Genomic DNA, 17,936 nt, shown 5'->3' on the forward strand with positions numbered 1-17,936 from the left:
CCTGCTGTTATTTTAATAGATATCAGCATGAAGACAAAAAAGTTGAAGCCTCACTGGTCAAAGCTAAATATGCATTACATCATTGTATTTATTTTTTAATGAACCAAAAGGCCTCCTTATGATGTTGGCAGGCTTCCTAAAAACCTCATCTTGTCTCTTTTACCCTTTAAGATGACTGCAGGAATAGCCAGATAAAGAGTAGAGCACTTCTTTGTGGTGGTTACAAGTAGGTAACTGTAAGTATCCTTTGGGTTACCGTTTAAATATCAATTTTGTTTTTATACAGCATTGCACATTGTACCTGTAACATAGGAATTATATCAAAAGCAAAATATTATGAGCAACAATAAATAATGTATTGGTTGAAACAAATGTGAGATGTTTGTTTAAAAAGACAGGCCATGTTCTAGCTACAGTTTGTGCTGTTGCATCACATAAGACAGCTGAACGAGAAATAAAATTATTTTCAATGACTTTAAGCATGTCCAAAATGTCCCAGTGTCATTTCTTGTTGAAGCTACGCATATGTTCTTCCATTGAAATGTCAAACATTTTTTTCCCAGTTGTGTTTTGTGGTTAATATTAAGAGAGATGACAGGCTTTTATTAAAAATGACAAAGGACTGTTTAAGCATTTCACATCTTTTATTTCTGCATTTCATTTCTTCAACAATTTAATTGCACCCAGATCTACAATAGTTTGAAAACGTGCACAAAAAACTTGAGTTCTTCATCCTGCAAAGAATAATAAAAAATAAAATCTGACCCAGGCAAAAAAGGATAGCAGGAAACTAGTGTTAATTCTATAATTCTCATTCTAGTTTATCATAATTTAATACCTCGGTATAATATACTTATAAAGACCAGTAAGTCTTGTAGTTTTGCCCCTTGCAGCATTCCCCAGCCCTGCAGTTAAAAAAAATATTTTCTCTATTTAAAACAAACATATCAATGTTATCATCATCATCACTATGGTCTTAGTAATTTATGAGAAAAGAAAATATTTTCCTCTCATTCAGACCCCTTCCTGGTGCCCAAGGCCCACCCACCCTTATCAGAATCCAGTACACAACAATGCTCAAAAGTCCTGATCGACAAATAAAACTGATGGAAAGACAGGAATGACACAAAACCATTACTGAGCAAGTTAGAGGTGAGACGTGACATGGCTCAAAATTATCCTTTGAACCTGCACTAAACGAGATAAATTACTTTCCGACTTCAAAGTTTGTCCTGCATACACTTTCAGCTCCTCTATACCCACTATAAACCCGTTAAACCCACAATGCCTCATTCAGGAAGTACAGCTTCAAATAGTAAATGGCAAATATCAATGAGTTTTACTTTTACAAGGAAACTGTGTATTAAATAAAAATAAATAGGTATTTAAAAAGAAGGGAAAGAACAGTCCATCTAAAATGTTATTGTCTTTTTTTCTTCATTTTTACATTTTCTAAGAAAAATCTGACATAAGAAAAACATTATGCCTTTTCAGATTTTTCTAAAACTTTTTTTTTTTTACCTACAGTATATCAAGAAGATCAAACAGATATACAGCAAAATATGAGGAAAAAACACAACTGAAGAAAAATCTTTGAAAACTATATGCAAAGGGAATTTAAAAACAATAAATAAATAAAATACCAATATCATGGCGATGGTGTAATTACAACTGAGTAGGTATCGAACCAAAGCAGGAGAAAACAGTGAGTTTATAGTACTTGGTTTTTGCATTAAGTTTGATGAAGGACCTCTTGGTAAAAAGTAGGGGTGGGGTTTCCATTAGGTGCTGATGAAGATCCTCCATGTCAGTTGGCTGCAAGTCCAGTAGCTTCAGAAGACAGTCTGAGCAGAAAAGAGAGAGACTATAAATGTAATTTCTGATAAAAAAAAATAATAATAAAAAAAAACACCAGAAAATGTATTAAGATTTATAAATTACATCCTTAAATCCATTGATTTAAGATTCAGGACATGTTCAAATTTAAAGTAGATGTGTAACTGTTCATACGTGGCTAGAATTAAAATGTTCAATTAATATCTTTACAACAACAAAAATGACTTTTTTTAAACAGGAGGAAGACTAAAAGTTGATAATTTGGGTCCTGCACAAACATGTGTGGGATTGACTGATAATAAGACATGGTGTCTTGATGAATAAATGTCTTGATTCCTTAAATCTGCTTGACCCTTTTCACACAGGCCTTTTCGCCCGCCGATGCTGTGCACTGTATTTTTGAGAGCGCAGACATTCCAACTCAGAGATCCTGGCTAGATGTGAGCAAGTACATACAGATGCGAGGCTGAGCTGCCTTTGTTCGGTATGTGAGAATAAGCGAAGCGGAACAGCAGTATGTTAATGAAGACGTCTGCTTTTTCCATGGCACAACTGATACGGGGAAAGGACTCTTGTAAAAAGGCACTCAGGATATGATGGCTGCTTCCTGAAGCCCACATATTAAAAAGCACAGGACAGAACTCGTAAATGTTATTTATATAGAGGAAATGATTACTTCCTTTCTCTGGCATTAGAAATGGTGTTGGATTAAACTCTAAGATCAATAGTTTTTAAGCAGGTTTTTCATGAAAGTGTTAAATATGTAACCATAGTTTGCACTTTGTTTGGGTTGTTGTGATAACACACACTTGGACAGCACATTGTGGAACAACTGTAGTGGCTTGCTATTATGAATATGCACATATATACTTATCTCTGTTCTAAGATCCTTGGCAACAAATAGCTGCTTCGGTAAACAGAACCACCATAAACTCAGACTAAAGTAAAGGAAGGACTAAAACGTTGCTTTTTATTCTGTCCACTTGTGCCTCTGTGATTGACAAGCTGCACTAGTCTGGAACTTCCTCCTTACCGGGCATTGATTAGGTACTCTGCCAGGCTGATGCTGGCGTGGGAGCCAGTGATGGTGACCTGTCTGTCAGTTGAGCCCTCCACTGGGTTGGCAATCTTGATCTGAGCCCCAGACATCTGACGGATCTCATTGATCTTTGCGCCCTGACGGCCAATGATGCAGCCGATGAGCTGAATGAGAGGTAACGTCACACAGATGCTTTCAACGCCACAGAGGAAAATATCAGGGGTGAGAAATCGAATCGAAAAAATTGAGTATCTGGATTTTTTGCTTCATAATTTTAAAGTAGATTCAAATAAAAATAATCCATTATAATTGTTTTTATTTATCTTTTTACTTGTCTTCTTTAGCATTATAGCAGAAGAATGATGGTCTGGCTACTGTGTTGTTACTGTGTCAAAAAAAATGACTACCAAAAAAAAAAAACCAAAAAACATTTTTTTTTAAAAGTTTTGTGCATTTAAAAAAAAAAAAAATTTACAAAAATTTTTTTAGTCTAGAAAAATCAGCAATATCAAAGAATCGTGAGAATTGCAATTTAAATCAAATCGGCACCAAAAAAACCCCAAACAATTGGAATAAAACCAAATCGAGACAAAAGCATATCGTCACAGCCCCAGAAAATGTCCAATAACAAAGAGGCTCTTAAAAAAAAAAAAGAAGAAAACAAATGTGACTTACATCATTTGGAATGGTCAGCTCATGAGAGCCAGTTTGTGCAGAGGCATCCATCCCAGCTTAAAAGGAGAAAAAAAGAAACCCTATGAGAGTGAATACACTGCGCAAAAATAACAATATTTTTCCTTGTGTCACCATGTCGACCTACCCTGGAAGCCCTGGTTGCTGTGTGCAATGGGGAAAGGGCTCTGCTGCATGGCCAGCTGGTGAAGTTTGGTGAGCTATTAAAACAACAAACGGAAAGACATAAAAAAAACAAACACACACACACACATATTAGAAAGAGAGAAAACATACTTAGCCCAAAATGTTATTCCCCTTTTGTAAGTGGGTACAGTGATAATGAGAAGAAACATTGAAATGGAGCATGGAATCAATGATTTTACCTCAAATATTACAAACTTATTTGAGCTTTTAATCTATTTTTTTAAATGGATAGTTGCATCTAAGAGTGGCAGCAAAACAAAACAAAAAAAACAAAAAACGGGGAGATGAAATAAGAGGGTGACATGGCTTCCCAGGACCGAAGTTGCAAATATATTAAGTCACTTACAGAGGGCCCTTCACTTACATCAGGCTGTGGAATGGCGTGCTGCCCTTGGACAGCGTATGCCTGCAAGGAGAGAACAGCTCTTAGGAGGGAGTGGTCGTCTGACACATTGTACACCAATATCTATCAGTCCTCTGTCCTTGGTGTGTTACAAGAGCAAAAAAACCAAACCTGTGGAATAAAGCACACCAGCTACTGAAGCATGAAAACAGTTAAACTCCTCTGATCATCTAAAAGTATCTTCCTTCACAAAAAGGCTGTTTGTTTTTTTTTTTTTAAATTTACCTGACCACCTGCAAAGATGACAGGAGAGCCTGAGGGTTTGGGTCTGTATGGGATGGTCACTCCTTTTGGTGGAGACTAAAAGCAGAAACATCTGTTGTTGACTTCTTAAGTAACACCAACCATTAAGAATCATTAAAACCCCTCAAACTGAGCATTACATTAAAACAGCGTTTATACCTCAAGCATGACAACGCAGATCTGCTTGACACACTCGATGATGGACTGTGGGGTCCCTGCAACAGTGATGGCACGCTCTGTTGAGTTGGGCAGCATGTCCCCTGCTACTTGTACCTGAGCTCCTGCTGACTGAAGACATAAATGACACACATCACACATGATGCACCAGGGACAAGCTGGGAGATCAAAAATCGTTCAGGGTACACGATAACATACCTCACGGATTTCTTTGATCTTACAACCACCCTTGCCGATGAGTGAGCCACACTGGCTGGCAGGCACGACGAGGCGCATGGTGACTGGTGGTTTGCTGGTGGCCGTACTGTTGGACATTGAGGTGCTGATATCCTGGAGATGAAGCACCATCAACAGGATAAGAAAAAAGAAGTTGCATTCACAGTACTTTTTATACGTTCATGCAGCAAGCATCCCTCACTTCCTCAAGTTTCTCAATGATCATAGAGAAGGCTTTAAAAATGGAGGTGGTGGGTCCCGCAAGGGTTATGATCCTCTCTGGACAGTTCCCCTCTGAGATGTTGATGCGAGCGCCACTCTGCAGACAAGAGGAACAACAACGGGAAGTGTTGAGTCCGTCTCCGTGACATGATAAATGAGTCAACAGCACATGTTTCTTCTTGTCTGCCTGCATGTTGAGAAAGACCTTACCTCCTCTCTCATCTTTTTCACCGACTCTCCTTTCTGTAGAGAAACACAAATATGCATTATCTACAAAACAGACGAGAACGGGCAGCAGATAGCATCACTCTAGTAGTAAAAGTCACGCACCTTGCCAATGATGCTTCCAACCTCCTACAGGAGGGATAAAAAAAAACAACAAACAAAACATGAACAAATATATCACCCAATACATATTAGATATTTTTACCATCCCCTTAATAAATCTCCAGGTGAAACGAAGCCAAAAACTTTTTAAATGTGCGATAGGAAAGGAAAAATTATGCAGCTGTGCATTTAAGATGCATTTACTTTAAAGGTTCGTGGCAACAGTGAAGTATATATATGTTTAAAAAAACCTATAAAGCCATAATTGTCTCTAAAGAATAGAATGTAGGCTCTGCATGTAAAAATGAAGAAAAATGTTGACGCAAACAGCAGAAGAGCACTGCACAATACTGGATTATCAATTCAAGAGTAACACCTGAATCCTTTCAGTCCACCAAGCAGGAACAGCCGTTCCTACAGTACAATGATGAGACAGACAGGGCAGCTGGGCTCATACTCCTACTGTACTCAACAGATAACTACCAATGGTGGGACAGATTCTGCAGCCTCTGTTCCTCAGTGTGACGAGATGAGAGAGCCTACAGTTCGGTTGTGAGACTGCACCTTCGGTGTTACTTTGCAAACTGTTCTCCCCAAAGGTGCAAAGCTAGCATTAATGATGAAGGGAACAGTTGGCTTCTCAGTTTGGTGATTTCAGTATAGCTGAATTTTCAGGTTTTCATGCATGCTGTGTGCAAATGTGTCTCCAGATTATTTAGGATAAACTTATGCCATCAAATTAAATAAAATATATAAAATAGCAAGACCTCATGCTAGCTTTGCATAGCTGGGGTTAAAACAATACACAAAATACCCCTCTGCTGTTTAAAGATCCTGCGATGAAGTCCGAACGTTTCTTTATTATATAAACAAAGCGGGAAAAGTGTGCTTAAAAACTTAGCTGCAACTTATTGAACAGCAAACTTCAACAAGATAACTATCTCATTTATTATCTATAATCAAATACAATTTTTTTCTCAGTTAAAACCTTTTAAGGGTCAGGATTGAGGGTGAAACAGCAGTGGAGCGGATCGAAGCGCAGAATTCATACACAGTCCCACTCACCTTCCCATGCATAAGAAGCCTGATGGTTAAGGTGACATTAAGTCCGCCTTCAACTAGACTTGAGTCCATCGCTGTGACACACTACACTGGCCCACGGAGTGAGCTTTTGGTTAGTGGCTGAGTGTCTGCAACAGTTGCAAATGGGAGAGAGAAAAATTAGAGGCAAATGTGGTAGCTGGAAACAGTGAAGGCATTTCAGATTGAAGTGTGTTTACTAAAAAAGCTGCTGCCAGAGCAAATCAATGAAGTGATGCAGACAGTCAACATTTTGTGAAGACGAGCTTGCTTTGCACTTAAACAAAGTCAGCTTGCCACTTCGAAAGAATGACACGTTTCAGTTTGGTAATTCACATTAGGTTGGCACAAGTCCACTTATTCACGTTGGCACAATGACCCACTGTCTCCCTGGGGTCGTGGCTATTTCCCGGCACTGGATAGCTGCAGCGACATAACTTCTTGCTTTTGTTGTATGATTTATGTCCAAGGTACTTAAAACAATCATACATGTCACCGCACGTTAAGCTCAAGAATGCATCGATAGTATAAACACAGGGATCTGGAAACAACATAAGTATCCAAGATCCCATTCCGCGAATGAGCATCAAGGCTAGTCATGCAACCGTGATAAGAGATATGAGTTAGCGCCAATACATTTCTACCTAACTTTAAAAAAAAAATCCCAACTGGCTTCAGAAGAAGGCTGACTGATCTATTCAATTGAAATACTTCATTTAGAAAATTCTGTTAAGTCACAGCTGATAGCAACAAACTGTGGGTCAGCCATCCATTTAAATCCAGCTCGGTAATTTTCCATTCAGCACGCTAGCATTAGCATCGTGCGATCCAGGAAACAGTCGCATCCCGCGGCCTATGGCTCGCAATGAGTTACCTCCGTCCTTCACTTTGTAACGGGGTAAAAAATAGTAGACACATAACTGGATTTCTGCAAATCTTACCCGAACCGTCGCTTGACGTGTGTTCAGGGGGTGGGTAGGGTGGCAAGGGTAGAAGGGGAGAGGTTCGGGAGGGAGTTTTGAAAGGATCCGGGGAAGAGGGAAAAGACGCCGCTGATCGATCGGACTCCACTCTTCTCTTCTGCTTAGCACAAAAGACAAAAACACGTTCAACTTCGACCCTGTCACGGGCCCGCCCATCCACTGGGTCACACACGCCCACCAGCGGGGATCCACGCCTCTACATCGTAGAAATACATACACACACACACACACACACACACACACACACACACACACACACATTATATATATATATATATATATATATATATATATATATATATATATATATATATATATATATCACATGCTATTAATATGCTGTACTGACAGAACCTCATGTAAAGAACCAGAGTAAAAATAAAAAGAATAAATAAAATATTTTTTGACTTACTTAATTAAATTTCTACGGATCAAACAGAGGTAAAGAAAGCAAATGAAGACATTCTAAAACTTTATAGCAGTTATATATAAAAGTCAATGATCTGCAGTTAAAAACGCGGCTTACATTTTTAGCGTTGCAACTATGGAGTTCTTGTTTCCAGATCAATTTAGTTATTTTGTGCGTTTTAGGCAAGCACCAATGATCGTATTTTAAATTGTTAATGGTAGATTTTGTGCTTAACTTTTATTTAGTCGATGGAGCTTTCCAGCTTAACCCTTTCATGCATAGTTGTCACTATGGTGGACACATATATACAGCCTTTTTTCTTGCATATTCATGAACGAGGATGGTTTATTTTTAAATAAACCACCTCATCGAAGAATAAATAAATATATGATATAATTGAACTTCAATCCATACATTGTAATTACCCAAGTTTCCCTTGGTGATAAGTAGGAAAAGAAAATTATAGAGTTATATTTTGTAAAAATACTCACATCATATAACTGCGTTTATGAAATTACTTTATATAAATAATATGAAATATCAACTAGTCCATCAATCAAATAAATTTTAAATATCACTGATTTTTAAAAAAAAGTATAACTGCTTATGTCTGTAGAGGTAAAATACGATATTTCAAAATGTGGCATTGTTTTCTTTTTTTAATTTTTTTTTTATTTTTTATTAATGCATGCATGGAAGGGTTAATAACATCCAACAGCAGTTGTGCATGGATCCAGCAGATGGCATAATAACACCATGATAGTTCGTGTCTTCAACTCCTGAAATCTGGCAACCTCTCTTGGATTTTTCAAACTAACAAAAAGAAAAACAACATAAAGCTTATCAATAAAACTAAGGTTTATTCTGACAATTCTGCCCAAAAATTAATTTCAAGAATGAATGGCACGAAGTTTAGGCACTCAATCCATATATAGAAATAAGATTGAAGCATCTACAGTTCCTCTGTCCTGATATTTTCCAAATTAGTTATCATTCTAATATTATGTAACAAATGAAGATATTGTGAATATGTGTGAATTACTAACTTAAACATGTGGGGGATAACTTAGATTACTGTAATAAACACATGTGATTTAGCTAATTCTTATGTAAATGCCTGAAGATGAAAAGACAGCAGATTCTTAAATCATATACCAGGTAAAGTATCAATTTATATATATATATATATATATGTGTGTGTGTGTGTGTGTATATATACATATATATAGTGGTTTACAGTTTAGGAATTGACAGCAAAGAAAATAGATTTTTAAGAAAGGAGCAGTAAAGCCCTGCAACCATTTGTTCACGGTCTGGTTGACAGTACATGCTGCCTGAACACATGCAGCACATGTTCATTAATCTGGTGCACATCAGAGCACCCACAATACAATTAGCTGATGGCCAGAATAGCCTACTATTGTTTGTAACCAATCTTCTATAGTCCTCCGAATGGTCTATCTGTCATAAATCCAAATCTCTGACAGAACTGATGTCCTACACAGCGTGGTTTACACACTGGCGCATGACTCATGAATCATGTCTGGCTCAGTTTCATGGATTCAGAATCACTGCTTTCGATAGATGAAGAAATGGAGCCCAGCTTTTCTGAAAGCAGTTTGTTTCAGCACTTCCTGTTTGTTTGTTTGCTTCTCCCCCCCCCCCCCCCCCCCCCCCCTCTCTTCTCTTCAACATATATCCAGCAGTAGATGTTCAAGCTGACTTTACAGCAGTACTGCCTGCATGGTGCCAGGTTTTACAAGGCTGCTGGTGTTTTAAAAGAGAACAGTCGCTGACCAGATTTAGCCCAGCGATCATCACTGTGGTTACAGGTTTAACATTTTCTACCTCTACATGACTCCTCATTAGTAATGATTTTAGAGTTTTTTAACGGGAGGGTAAATAAATGAAAATAATGTAAAGTGTAAAACAAATGCTTGCTGTTTTGTCACGTGGAAAGATGTTTAATTAGTCTAAAATGCTGTTTTCTTTGATCTACAGCACAGTAATTGAGAGCTGGATGATGCAGAGAAGAGGAGGTGCAAGCTCTTCAGCTTTTCAGAACATGGTCTCCATGGCCTTTTATATTTGGTCTTCCCTGTCAACTCACTGATTACATAATCATCTGTTTAATTCAATTTCAACATCTTTCCATGCTTTTTTTTTTTTTATTCCTTTACACATTCTTCTTACTTCTTTCAAATATACCAATGACCAAAGTCAACACATTTACCCCTCTTTTTTCCATTTTCTCTCCTTCTCTGTTTTGTATTGCAGTTTATTGAGCATGCTCACTGACACTGATCCTTTTTCTTTCTTCCCCTCCTGAGTGGTCACTGATTATCATACATGGATTGTATGATGAAATACCACTCACCCACCTAGCATCCTCTTATCAGCTGCCCCTGACATCCCACTTCCTCTGTCTGTTACAGGCGGTCTTTGTAGCAGGACATGTCCACGATTAGCCCAACTTGCACTGACATGAATTTATGTCTTGATTCGCTTTTCTGTGTTTGCAAAAATGCAACAAAAAGAAATATGTAGAATATAAAGATAGTAAATAGATATGCAGTAAGAGGGGAAAATGGAAGAATGAAATAGAATTAAAACACTAGAAAAGAAAAACAAAATACAAATAAATAAATATTCATGTTATTATTTTCTTTTACTTTTTATGTTTCTGTATAATTCATTCATATCACTTCAAAAATGTATTATTTTCCGATTTGTTCATATGAATTATTCTGTTTTTACATTTTTACGTTATTTTCACAACATAAATTAATAATTTCTGATTTATTTAGTTCCGTTCTTCTAATTTCTACTTCTCAATTTCCATTCATTCACTTTGTTATATCTCTGTAATATTTAAAAACGTTATTTTATAACTGTATTTACTTTTGATTCATTGAACTCATATAATTCCCAACAAGAGGAAATGCCAGCATCTGGCTTAAAACCTTCTTCCTTTATGTGAATGCCAGACATTATCTGGTCATCTGGTCATGGAGAGGTCTAGTTCATGTTTGCTGTTGTCTGTGGTAAAAAGCTGTAGCCAAAAGCAGGATTTGTGTGTGCAGGGATTGACTTCTCAGCCTGCACTGGACAGTCAGCCTGGAGCCAGTTGCTTGCAGGGAGGGATTTTGCCTGGTGTTATGGCCAAAGCACACATAGGACACAAGAGGAAGGTGTAACTAAGAGCCAAGTGGAGCTTAAATAGAGTCTGTTGGTTGTTCATTTGAGTGTGAGGTTAAATGTAAAAACTGTCTATTAACTGGAAATGGATAAAGCAACAGATTAACCTGTTTTAAAGGAAAATGTGTCAGTGTGTTTATGCGATAGTGCCACAATTCTGAAATTAAAAAAGAAAAAAAAGATTGAAAATCAATAAGAGCTTAAAAAAGATGGATTTTAGACATTGGTATGAAAAACATGCAGTGACATCTGTGGTTGCAGACTTTAAGGCAAAACGCCTCATGACTTAAAAGCGTAAACTGTCTATATAAGATGTACATAGCCACCCGTTGCAGACATGAAGCCAATTTGGACGTGCCTTAAAGAGGTTGGTTCTGGTTTCAAAACATCAGTTACGACAGATTCTCGCTCAGAAATCAGTCTTTTATGTCACGAGTCAACCCTGTTGAGGCTAAAATAAATTCTTTTCACAACGTGACCTTCAAGGATGTCGCTTTGATGGTTGCCATGGTTAGATGAAAACACAGATCAGTAAGATTACATTTGACCCTTTCCTTGTTGGATAAGGAAATAATGTCACATGCTTGGGGCTAGAAATCAAACTGATAAATCACAGTTTGAAAACAATCACATTAAGGGTTAAAGTACAATCTTTTTCCAATGTGACCTTTACCTTTTTGGATGTCCCGTCACATAGCAACTGCTCACCGTGGGAAGTCATATATGTATTTGCACGCTGGATCATACATCATTTGACGACTGATTACAATCTACTGGTGGCATTTAGAAAAATCCTCAGGAATATTGCTGGTTAAGATGTAAAAAAAAGACACTTAACAAACCATCATGGCGACATCATGGCTGTCAAGCCCATCTCTTATATTGAGCCTGGTGACAAGCTGCTTGTCACCCGGCTTTTTTGTACTGTTCTAAAATCAAGCATCCATGCTGAACATAACACATAAAAAAAAGAGTCTACAAATCAATAGTTTATGTCGCATGGATATATTATGCAGTACTCCTGCGGTAAATATTTCACCACAGCAACGGCACATATTTTCCACGTGCGATGCCAGTGTGATTCGTTATGGTGGAAATGCCATTGTTTATCATCATAAACGTACAGACTAAATCCAGTTTACACTCTTAAGCTTCAGACTGTCTGCACATATTAAAACAAATTATCTGGATTACAGTGTGGAACCTGATGGCACACTTAAAGCCAGAGAGGTGAGTATTTAATTAGTCACCCAATTAGCAACTGAATGTTGTAGGAAGAGCGAAACGTCTTGTAGTAAGATGGAAAACATCAGCAATGAGAACAATCCTGCACAACAATCTTAATATAGTTCACATTTTTTATGTTATAACAGAAACTACAAGGAAATCTTAAATTTGTAATTTGTTCCATGTGAACAAGACTGTATCACGGCAGAACAAAGGTTGGCATTCACGTTTGCCAGAGCCGTGGGCAAGTAGTACAGATATGTAAACTCACAAAAAGAGAGACACAGAGATGCACAGCGGGACTGAACTCTCTCTGCAGGGGTGTGAACATATCCAAAAGTCTGTGCTGGTATGGTGACTGCAACGTCACTACCTTTCCACAGCCGTAGTTAGATGGACCTGCAGGGTCACAGTGAGAGGTGACACGTGCCTGAGTCAACTGTCCATTCAGGAAGCAGAAAGGATGTACTGCGACTGTGACTCCCCACTCTTATTTTAAGAGGATCTTCCACAAATAGGTTCCCCCCACAGAGACAAATAATTGGCGTGATATCTTGGGGGCATGAGCAGTCTGCATTTTAATGGCAATCCTCCACAGGAAGAACCCAGTTACTCATGGCACTGAGCATGATCTCTGGACTCTGATAGCAGAACAGAGGTTAAGGCAGGACGAATGGGTTTAATGATATGTAACTGTGATGAAGCAAAATGATACATTTTGTTGAACATTAATCAATGTGGATTTATATATTTGTGACCATACTATCAAACTGGGGACCTTTCCAGATCAAGCTTGTTTAACCTAAATGAAACAGTTTTTACGATGCTGTCTTCTACTTTTTGGTGACCTATGCTCAGTTTCTACTTAAACACAATTAAAGGCAACCTTCAGTTAAAAACAGTCTGGTGTGTCTGTAGTCCTTAATCTTAAGTGAACTTTTTCAGTCGTGTCTTTGTGATTATAGTATCTGTTGATCAGACACTTTGCTTTCGCTAAAACCAAGGTGCTAATTAGTGCTAATGTTGATCTGTATGGCAAAATCTTTTAGTTTTACAAATAAAGCCATAAAATTATGAGAATGCTTCATTTAGTGGGGCTGGAAGTTGTCAACATGGTATTTGTGATGTATAAACTTTAATGTTAAAATTTCTATGGCTGTTTAAGGTTTCTGCATTTTAATGCAGTGGTTTGTAAGTTTGGCCCTAGAGCCCTGCAGTCCTGCTGGTTTTTTACTTTTCCTTGTTTCAACATACCGGAAATAAATAAATGAGTCACTAGGTCCGCTTCTTTACAACCAGCTGGGCATTAACCTGGTCATGACACGCAGGGGAGGAGGAGTTTACCGCCTAAATGGAGGGGAAAGCATCTTTGCTGGTTGAAAGAGGGTTTACCAAAACAAAAGGCATGGATCTTTTTGAGCATAGTTTATTATGAAAGTTTATATGGAAGTTAAAAAGACAAAGTGATGATTTGTTTCAGACTGTATAGTCTGCAAAGTGCAACAATGTCCTCAATAAGTCTCTTAATCAGTAGGAGCAATGAAGTTGGATTGATTGAATGCATGTTAGTTAAGCTACCGCTCAGAGCAGCTGAACAGAATCATTTTATCAGTAGAAGATGTTTGAGGTATAATTTTAATGTGTGGTGAATGTTAATAAAGTCGACACATCAACACCGTTTATCAAGCTGGGACACTTATCTTCAAACCCATTCTGACTGGTTTGATCCACCCGTGTGTTTTAAAACAGGCGTTGTCACCGAACAAGCAATCGAATCCAAGCAGGTCAACCAGCTGATGCTCCAGCTGAGTGAAAACTCCCACCAGGCTAGCAACACTCGGTCATTTGGACAGTGAATGGTGTGGAGCCGCTGAACAATATTTGATAAGCTGTTGGATCCATTTAATTTGAACCAGGTGTGTGAGGTGAAATTTCACCAAACGCCGAATTTCTGATTGGTAGTTCATCAAATTTACATGGCAACCAACACAAATTTCTGTCTTCTTGCATTTTCCCTATTTATGTTATTATATCCATTATTGTTGTTTGCAACTTCTTCTTTTTTTTTTTTTTTTTTTTACAATTCTAGATGTTTAATCTTTAATATTTTTTGTATTATTTAAATTATTGTAATAGTTTAGTCTTTTCATGTTACTTTTTCTCTGTTAAAACTCTGGGTTGGTCTGGTGTGTTGGATGAGGTGTTATTTAAATGTAAATGGGTTGAGATGATTATAGTCAGGCCCTGCTATGGACTGGCAACCTGTCCGGGGTGTACTTTGCCTCTTGCCCAACGATCGCTGGGATAGGCTCCAGCTCAAGCCTTTTCTCTGGACTGAGCGGTTCATAAAAAAAAAAAAAATGAACAAATGAATTATTATCGTCATGAAATTGTGGTGTTTCTGTGTTTTCTGAATTAGTGACTGGAGATGGCAACAGATGTAACGGGTATATTCATATAATAGACATTATACTCATGACTAACCTGTGTGTGATATAGGAGGGAAAATGGGGCTGAAGTAGGGAGGTTTGAAGGTTTCATGGGTAACCCTCTACTACATAAACACAGAACAGTTGATTCCAGGAGCTGCATTACAGCTGCAGTTGTGTTTACTGGTTGGTAATTGGGCTCTCTCTGTGTTTACGCTGGAAAATGAGCAATCAATCCTTTCTTTCCTCTGTGGCATGTGTTTGTAATACCAATTAGGTTTTTTTCCCCCAAGTTTTCAAGTTAATTTCTTGAAAAAACAAAAGTGTTATTTAAGGCTTTTCAAAAACCATGAATCCCTGTATTTTATACACTAATTATAACTAAAGCTAATGATGCTGCTGGACATCTCTGTCAGTAATATCTACTGATTGGCCACCCTACATTAACTTCTGTCTTATCTTGGCCACCAATTAAAATATTCTTGGAAATACTTGTGGTCTTATGCAAATTCCTTTACAGTTCTTAAGCTCTGTACACATACAGGGGATTCAGACCATTATCCACTAAATATGAACATTGCTATTTTGTGTTTGTGTAAACCACAAATATGCACCACTGTTCCATGTGTCTGTATTTCATATTATCCTTTTCTCAAAGCCACACTGTTGAAATGGCTTATTTTTTTGTTCTTGTGGATGAATGATTTTGAGGTTATTATCAATCACAAACAAATAAACAACAGCAAAATACATTCCTTCTGCTACTCTCTTATATCATAGTTTTGCCCTGTAGTTATGGTCATTTTAAAACATTTTTTGGTGGTTTTGTCAAAGAAAAATCATTCTGTTAAGTTTTTGCAAATAATATACCTGCAGGGAAACATCCAGGTGTTGTAAATAAAGCAAACAGATAGTGTGAGGATGAGTTTAAAAGGCAAAACAATCATGTACAGAATGTGTGGAGTATAAATCTGCTCCTGGATGAAATCCATGATCATTTTTACCTCCTACTTCCCAATATTGTCATTATGAACGTGTCATTGTGAGCTTGTTGGCAGGTTTATTATCTGCTCTCTTTGCTTCTGTTACCTAACATTCAGACCAGCATACAGTGTATTATGCAACCAATCAACTTCTGAAGAGCTAGGAAGTTAAATGTGTGTGAGTGAAAGCTGTTATCACACATACATGTACACACCTGGATACCACGTTTCCTGGGTAATATGAGAGACAGTTTGTCAGTCCTGCAACAGATACTGTAAACTGTTATATTAAACAGATTGTCATGGACAGAACGTACTGATCTGTTCGAGCTCAAGAGTTTGGCAGTTGATGGTGAAACAGCTTTATCTTTCTTCTATGAACTCACTGTTTATCATACACTAGTCACTGATTTCAGTACACACAGTGTGGAAAGATAAAAGGTAGAAACACATCCACAATTCTCTCTCTCTCTCTCTCTCTCTCTCTCTCTCTTGCTTTCTCCCTGACAGTGATATATCATTGTACTATTTTTTTGCCATCTAAAAATTTGACTGCATAAGCTGATTTGCAGTCCACAATAGTTAAACCGAGGAACTAAAGTAATCGTCCATCTTTATGAAAGCTAACGTGAGGACATCAGAGCCAGATAACTTTGCTCAGCTTTTTGGAAAAAGGACAAGCTGAGCAAAAAAGTACCGAGTTTACAACAGTCATTGGCTGCCTCTGGATATCCAGCCTTGGATCAGATGCAAAGTTATTAGTCATGGTCTTATCCAATCAGCCATCCGTAATGCTTGCGCTAGTGGGCATTACTCTGGAGAGGAAAGATTGTCTTTTATTGTCAGCTTGATTTCATACTGGAGATTACTCATATTCATTCAGTTGCTAACGGCACAGACCTCCAGGTGTGTGTGCTTGTGTGCGCATGTGTGTCTAGTATCATATGAATTTGGGCATCCAAACGTCCGACCGGCTAATCTTCATTTTAGTAAACACTGAGGAGAACCTATAGCTTAATGAAGCTGTTTTCCCTGGTTTCCATGTTGAGAATGATAGCACACACTGAACATCTGGAAGTGGTGATAGCGACTACTGGGCAAAAGCTTTGTAGCTGTGTCATGGTGGAAGTTTTGTATAGTTTCTAAGGAGACAATGTGTTAATATAATGTGCTTCACAGGAATTTGAGGGATTTGAATATTTAAAAAAAGAAAAATGTTAATGTTTTACATCAATAGATTTTATTACATTTGGGACAAAACATACAAAAGGAATTCAGTCATGAGAAGCATATCTGGTTCATACATTGTTGATTTGATTAAAGGTTTTTATTATTCTGTTGACCCATTGTACAATTTAAGCCTTTTAATTAATCTGCCTTGATGTGAATTATTTAGTTGATGAAAAATCCTGTGTATTGAATGATATGAACACTTTCAACCATTTTCCAGGATGTACTCGATCCATACCTCCAACCATAAATAAAAACAATAGCAACCCACATAAAGGCAGAAAATAGCAATGTGGTACACAGGTTAGCTTGTTTTCACACTGGTAGGAAAGACTTTAAGAGTCTATAAATACTGGCAAGAAAGTAGATAAGTATAAACAAAACCAAACAATGTAAGGGTGTCAGGGTAGGGTATAAAAGGGGCCACCATCAAAAGAATAGACTTTCCAAGTTAGGATGGGTTGTGGCTCACCACTCAATGCCAAATCAGTTAAAGAACATTTTTATTGTAAAACTTTAGCCTTTTAACATCTACAGCGTGTGATACTGTTTCAAAAAGTTTGTTTAAATCTCAGTGATTAAAGGCCAAATGTGGAAACCAGATTTGATGTCCACGACCTTCTAGCTGTCAGACGGCACAGCTTGAGAAACGGTTATTCCACCATAGTCTGTATGGTAAATTTGAAAAACACTGACACTCCGTACAGTCCACCTGTACACCCAGAAAAATAAACAGAAACTGTTTTTTTTTTTTTACAAAGAAGATTCCTTATCGTTCCTCAGAAACAGTTTTTGGCCTTTGGGCATTACCTAATTTCAAATGGACAGAAAGACAAAAGGCACCTGTACTGTGGTCAGATGTTTCAGCTGGGAAAATGAATATTGGGTATACATCTCAAAGAAAAATAAACATTATAGGCTGTTATCTGCAATGGTATGATGGTATGGGAGTGGATCAGTATGCTCAGTATGGGTTGGTTGCATATGGTATACCACGGTGGAGACGTGTATTGAAGCTTTGGTGAGAAGTGTTTAAGAATTACTTACGTCTAGTG

General features: G+C 37.7%; 1 protein-coding gene across 2 annotated transcripts; it reads right to left on the reverse strand.

Annotated features, from left to right (window-relative positions):
- Window positions 1-625: 625 nt before the first annotated feature.
- LOC306754843 (poly(rC)-binding protein 2-like) lies at window positions 626-7,500 on the reverse strand. 2 transcript variants are annotated; one of them, XM_079238936.1, is made up of 13 exons: window positions 7,364-7,500; window positions 6,408-6,532; window positions 5,346-5,369; window positions 5,226-5,258; window positions 4,996-5,112; window positions 4,776-4,907; window positions 4,560-4,688; window positions 4,383-4,457; window positions 4,119-4,160; window positions 3,696-3,768; window positions 3,551-3,606; window positions 2,870-3,039; window positions 626-1,844 (listed from the first exon to the last, which is right to left on the reverse strand). In XM_079238936.1, exons 2-13 carry the CDS (start codon window positions 6,474-6,476, stop codon window positions 1,808-1,810), a joined length of 957 nt encoding a protein of 318 aa, XP_079095062.1. In that variant the 5' UTR covers window positions 6,477-6,532; window positions 7,364-7,500; the 3' UTR covers window positions 626-1,807. The 2 variants fall into 2 exon arrangements, with proteins under 2 accessions (XP_079095062.1, XP_079095061.1); XM_079238935.1 differs by having other exon boundaries at window positions 4,101-4,160.
- Between the last annotated feature and the right edge of the window lie 10,436 nt (window positions 7,501-17,936).

Source organism: Telmatherina bonti (assembly GCF_933228915.1).
Source record: "Telmatherina bonti genome assembly, chromosome: 4".
Lineage (NCBI taxonomy): Eukaryota > Metazoa > Chordata > Actinopteri > Atheriniformes > Telmatherinidae > Telmatherina > Telmatherina bonti.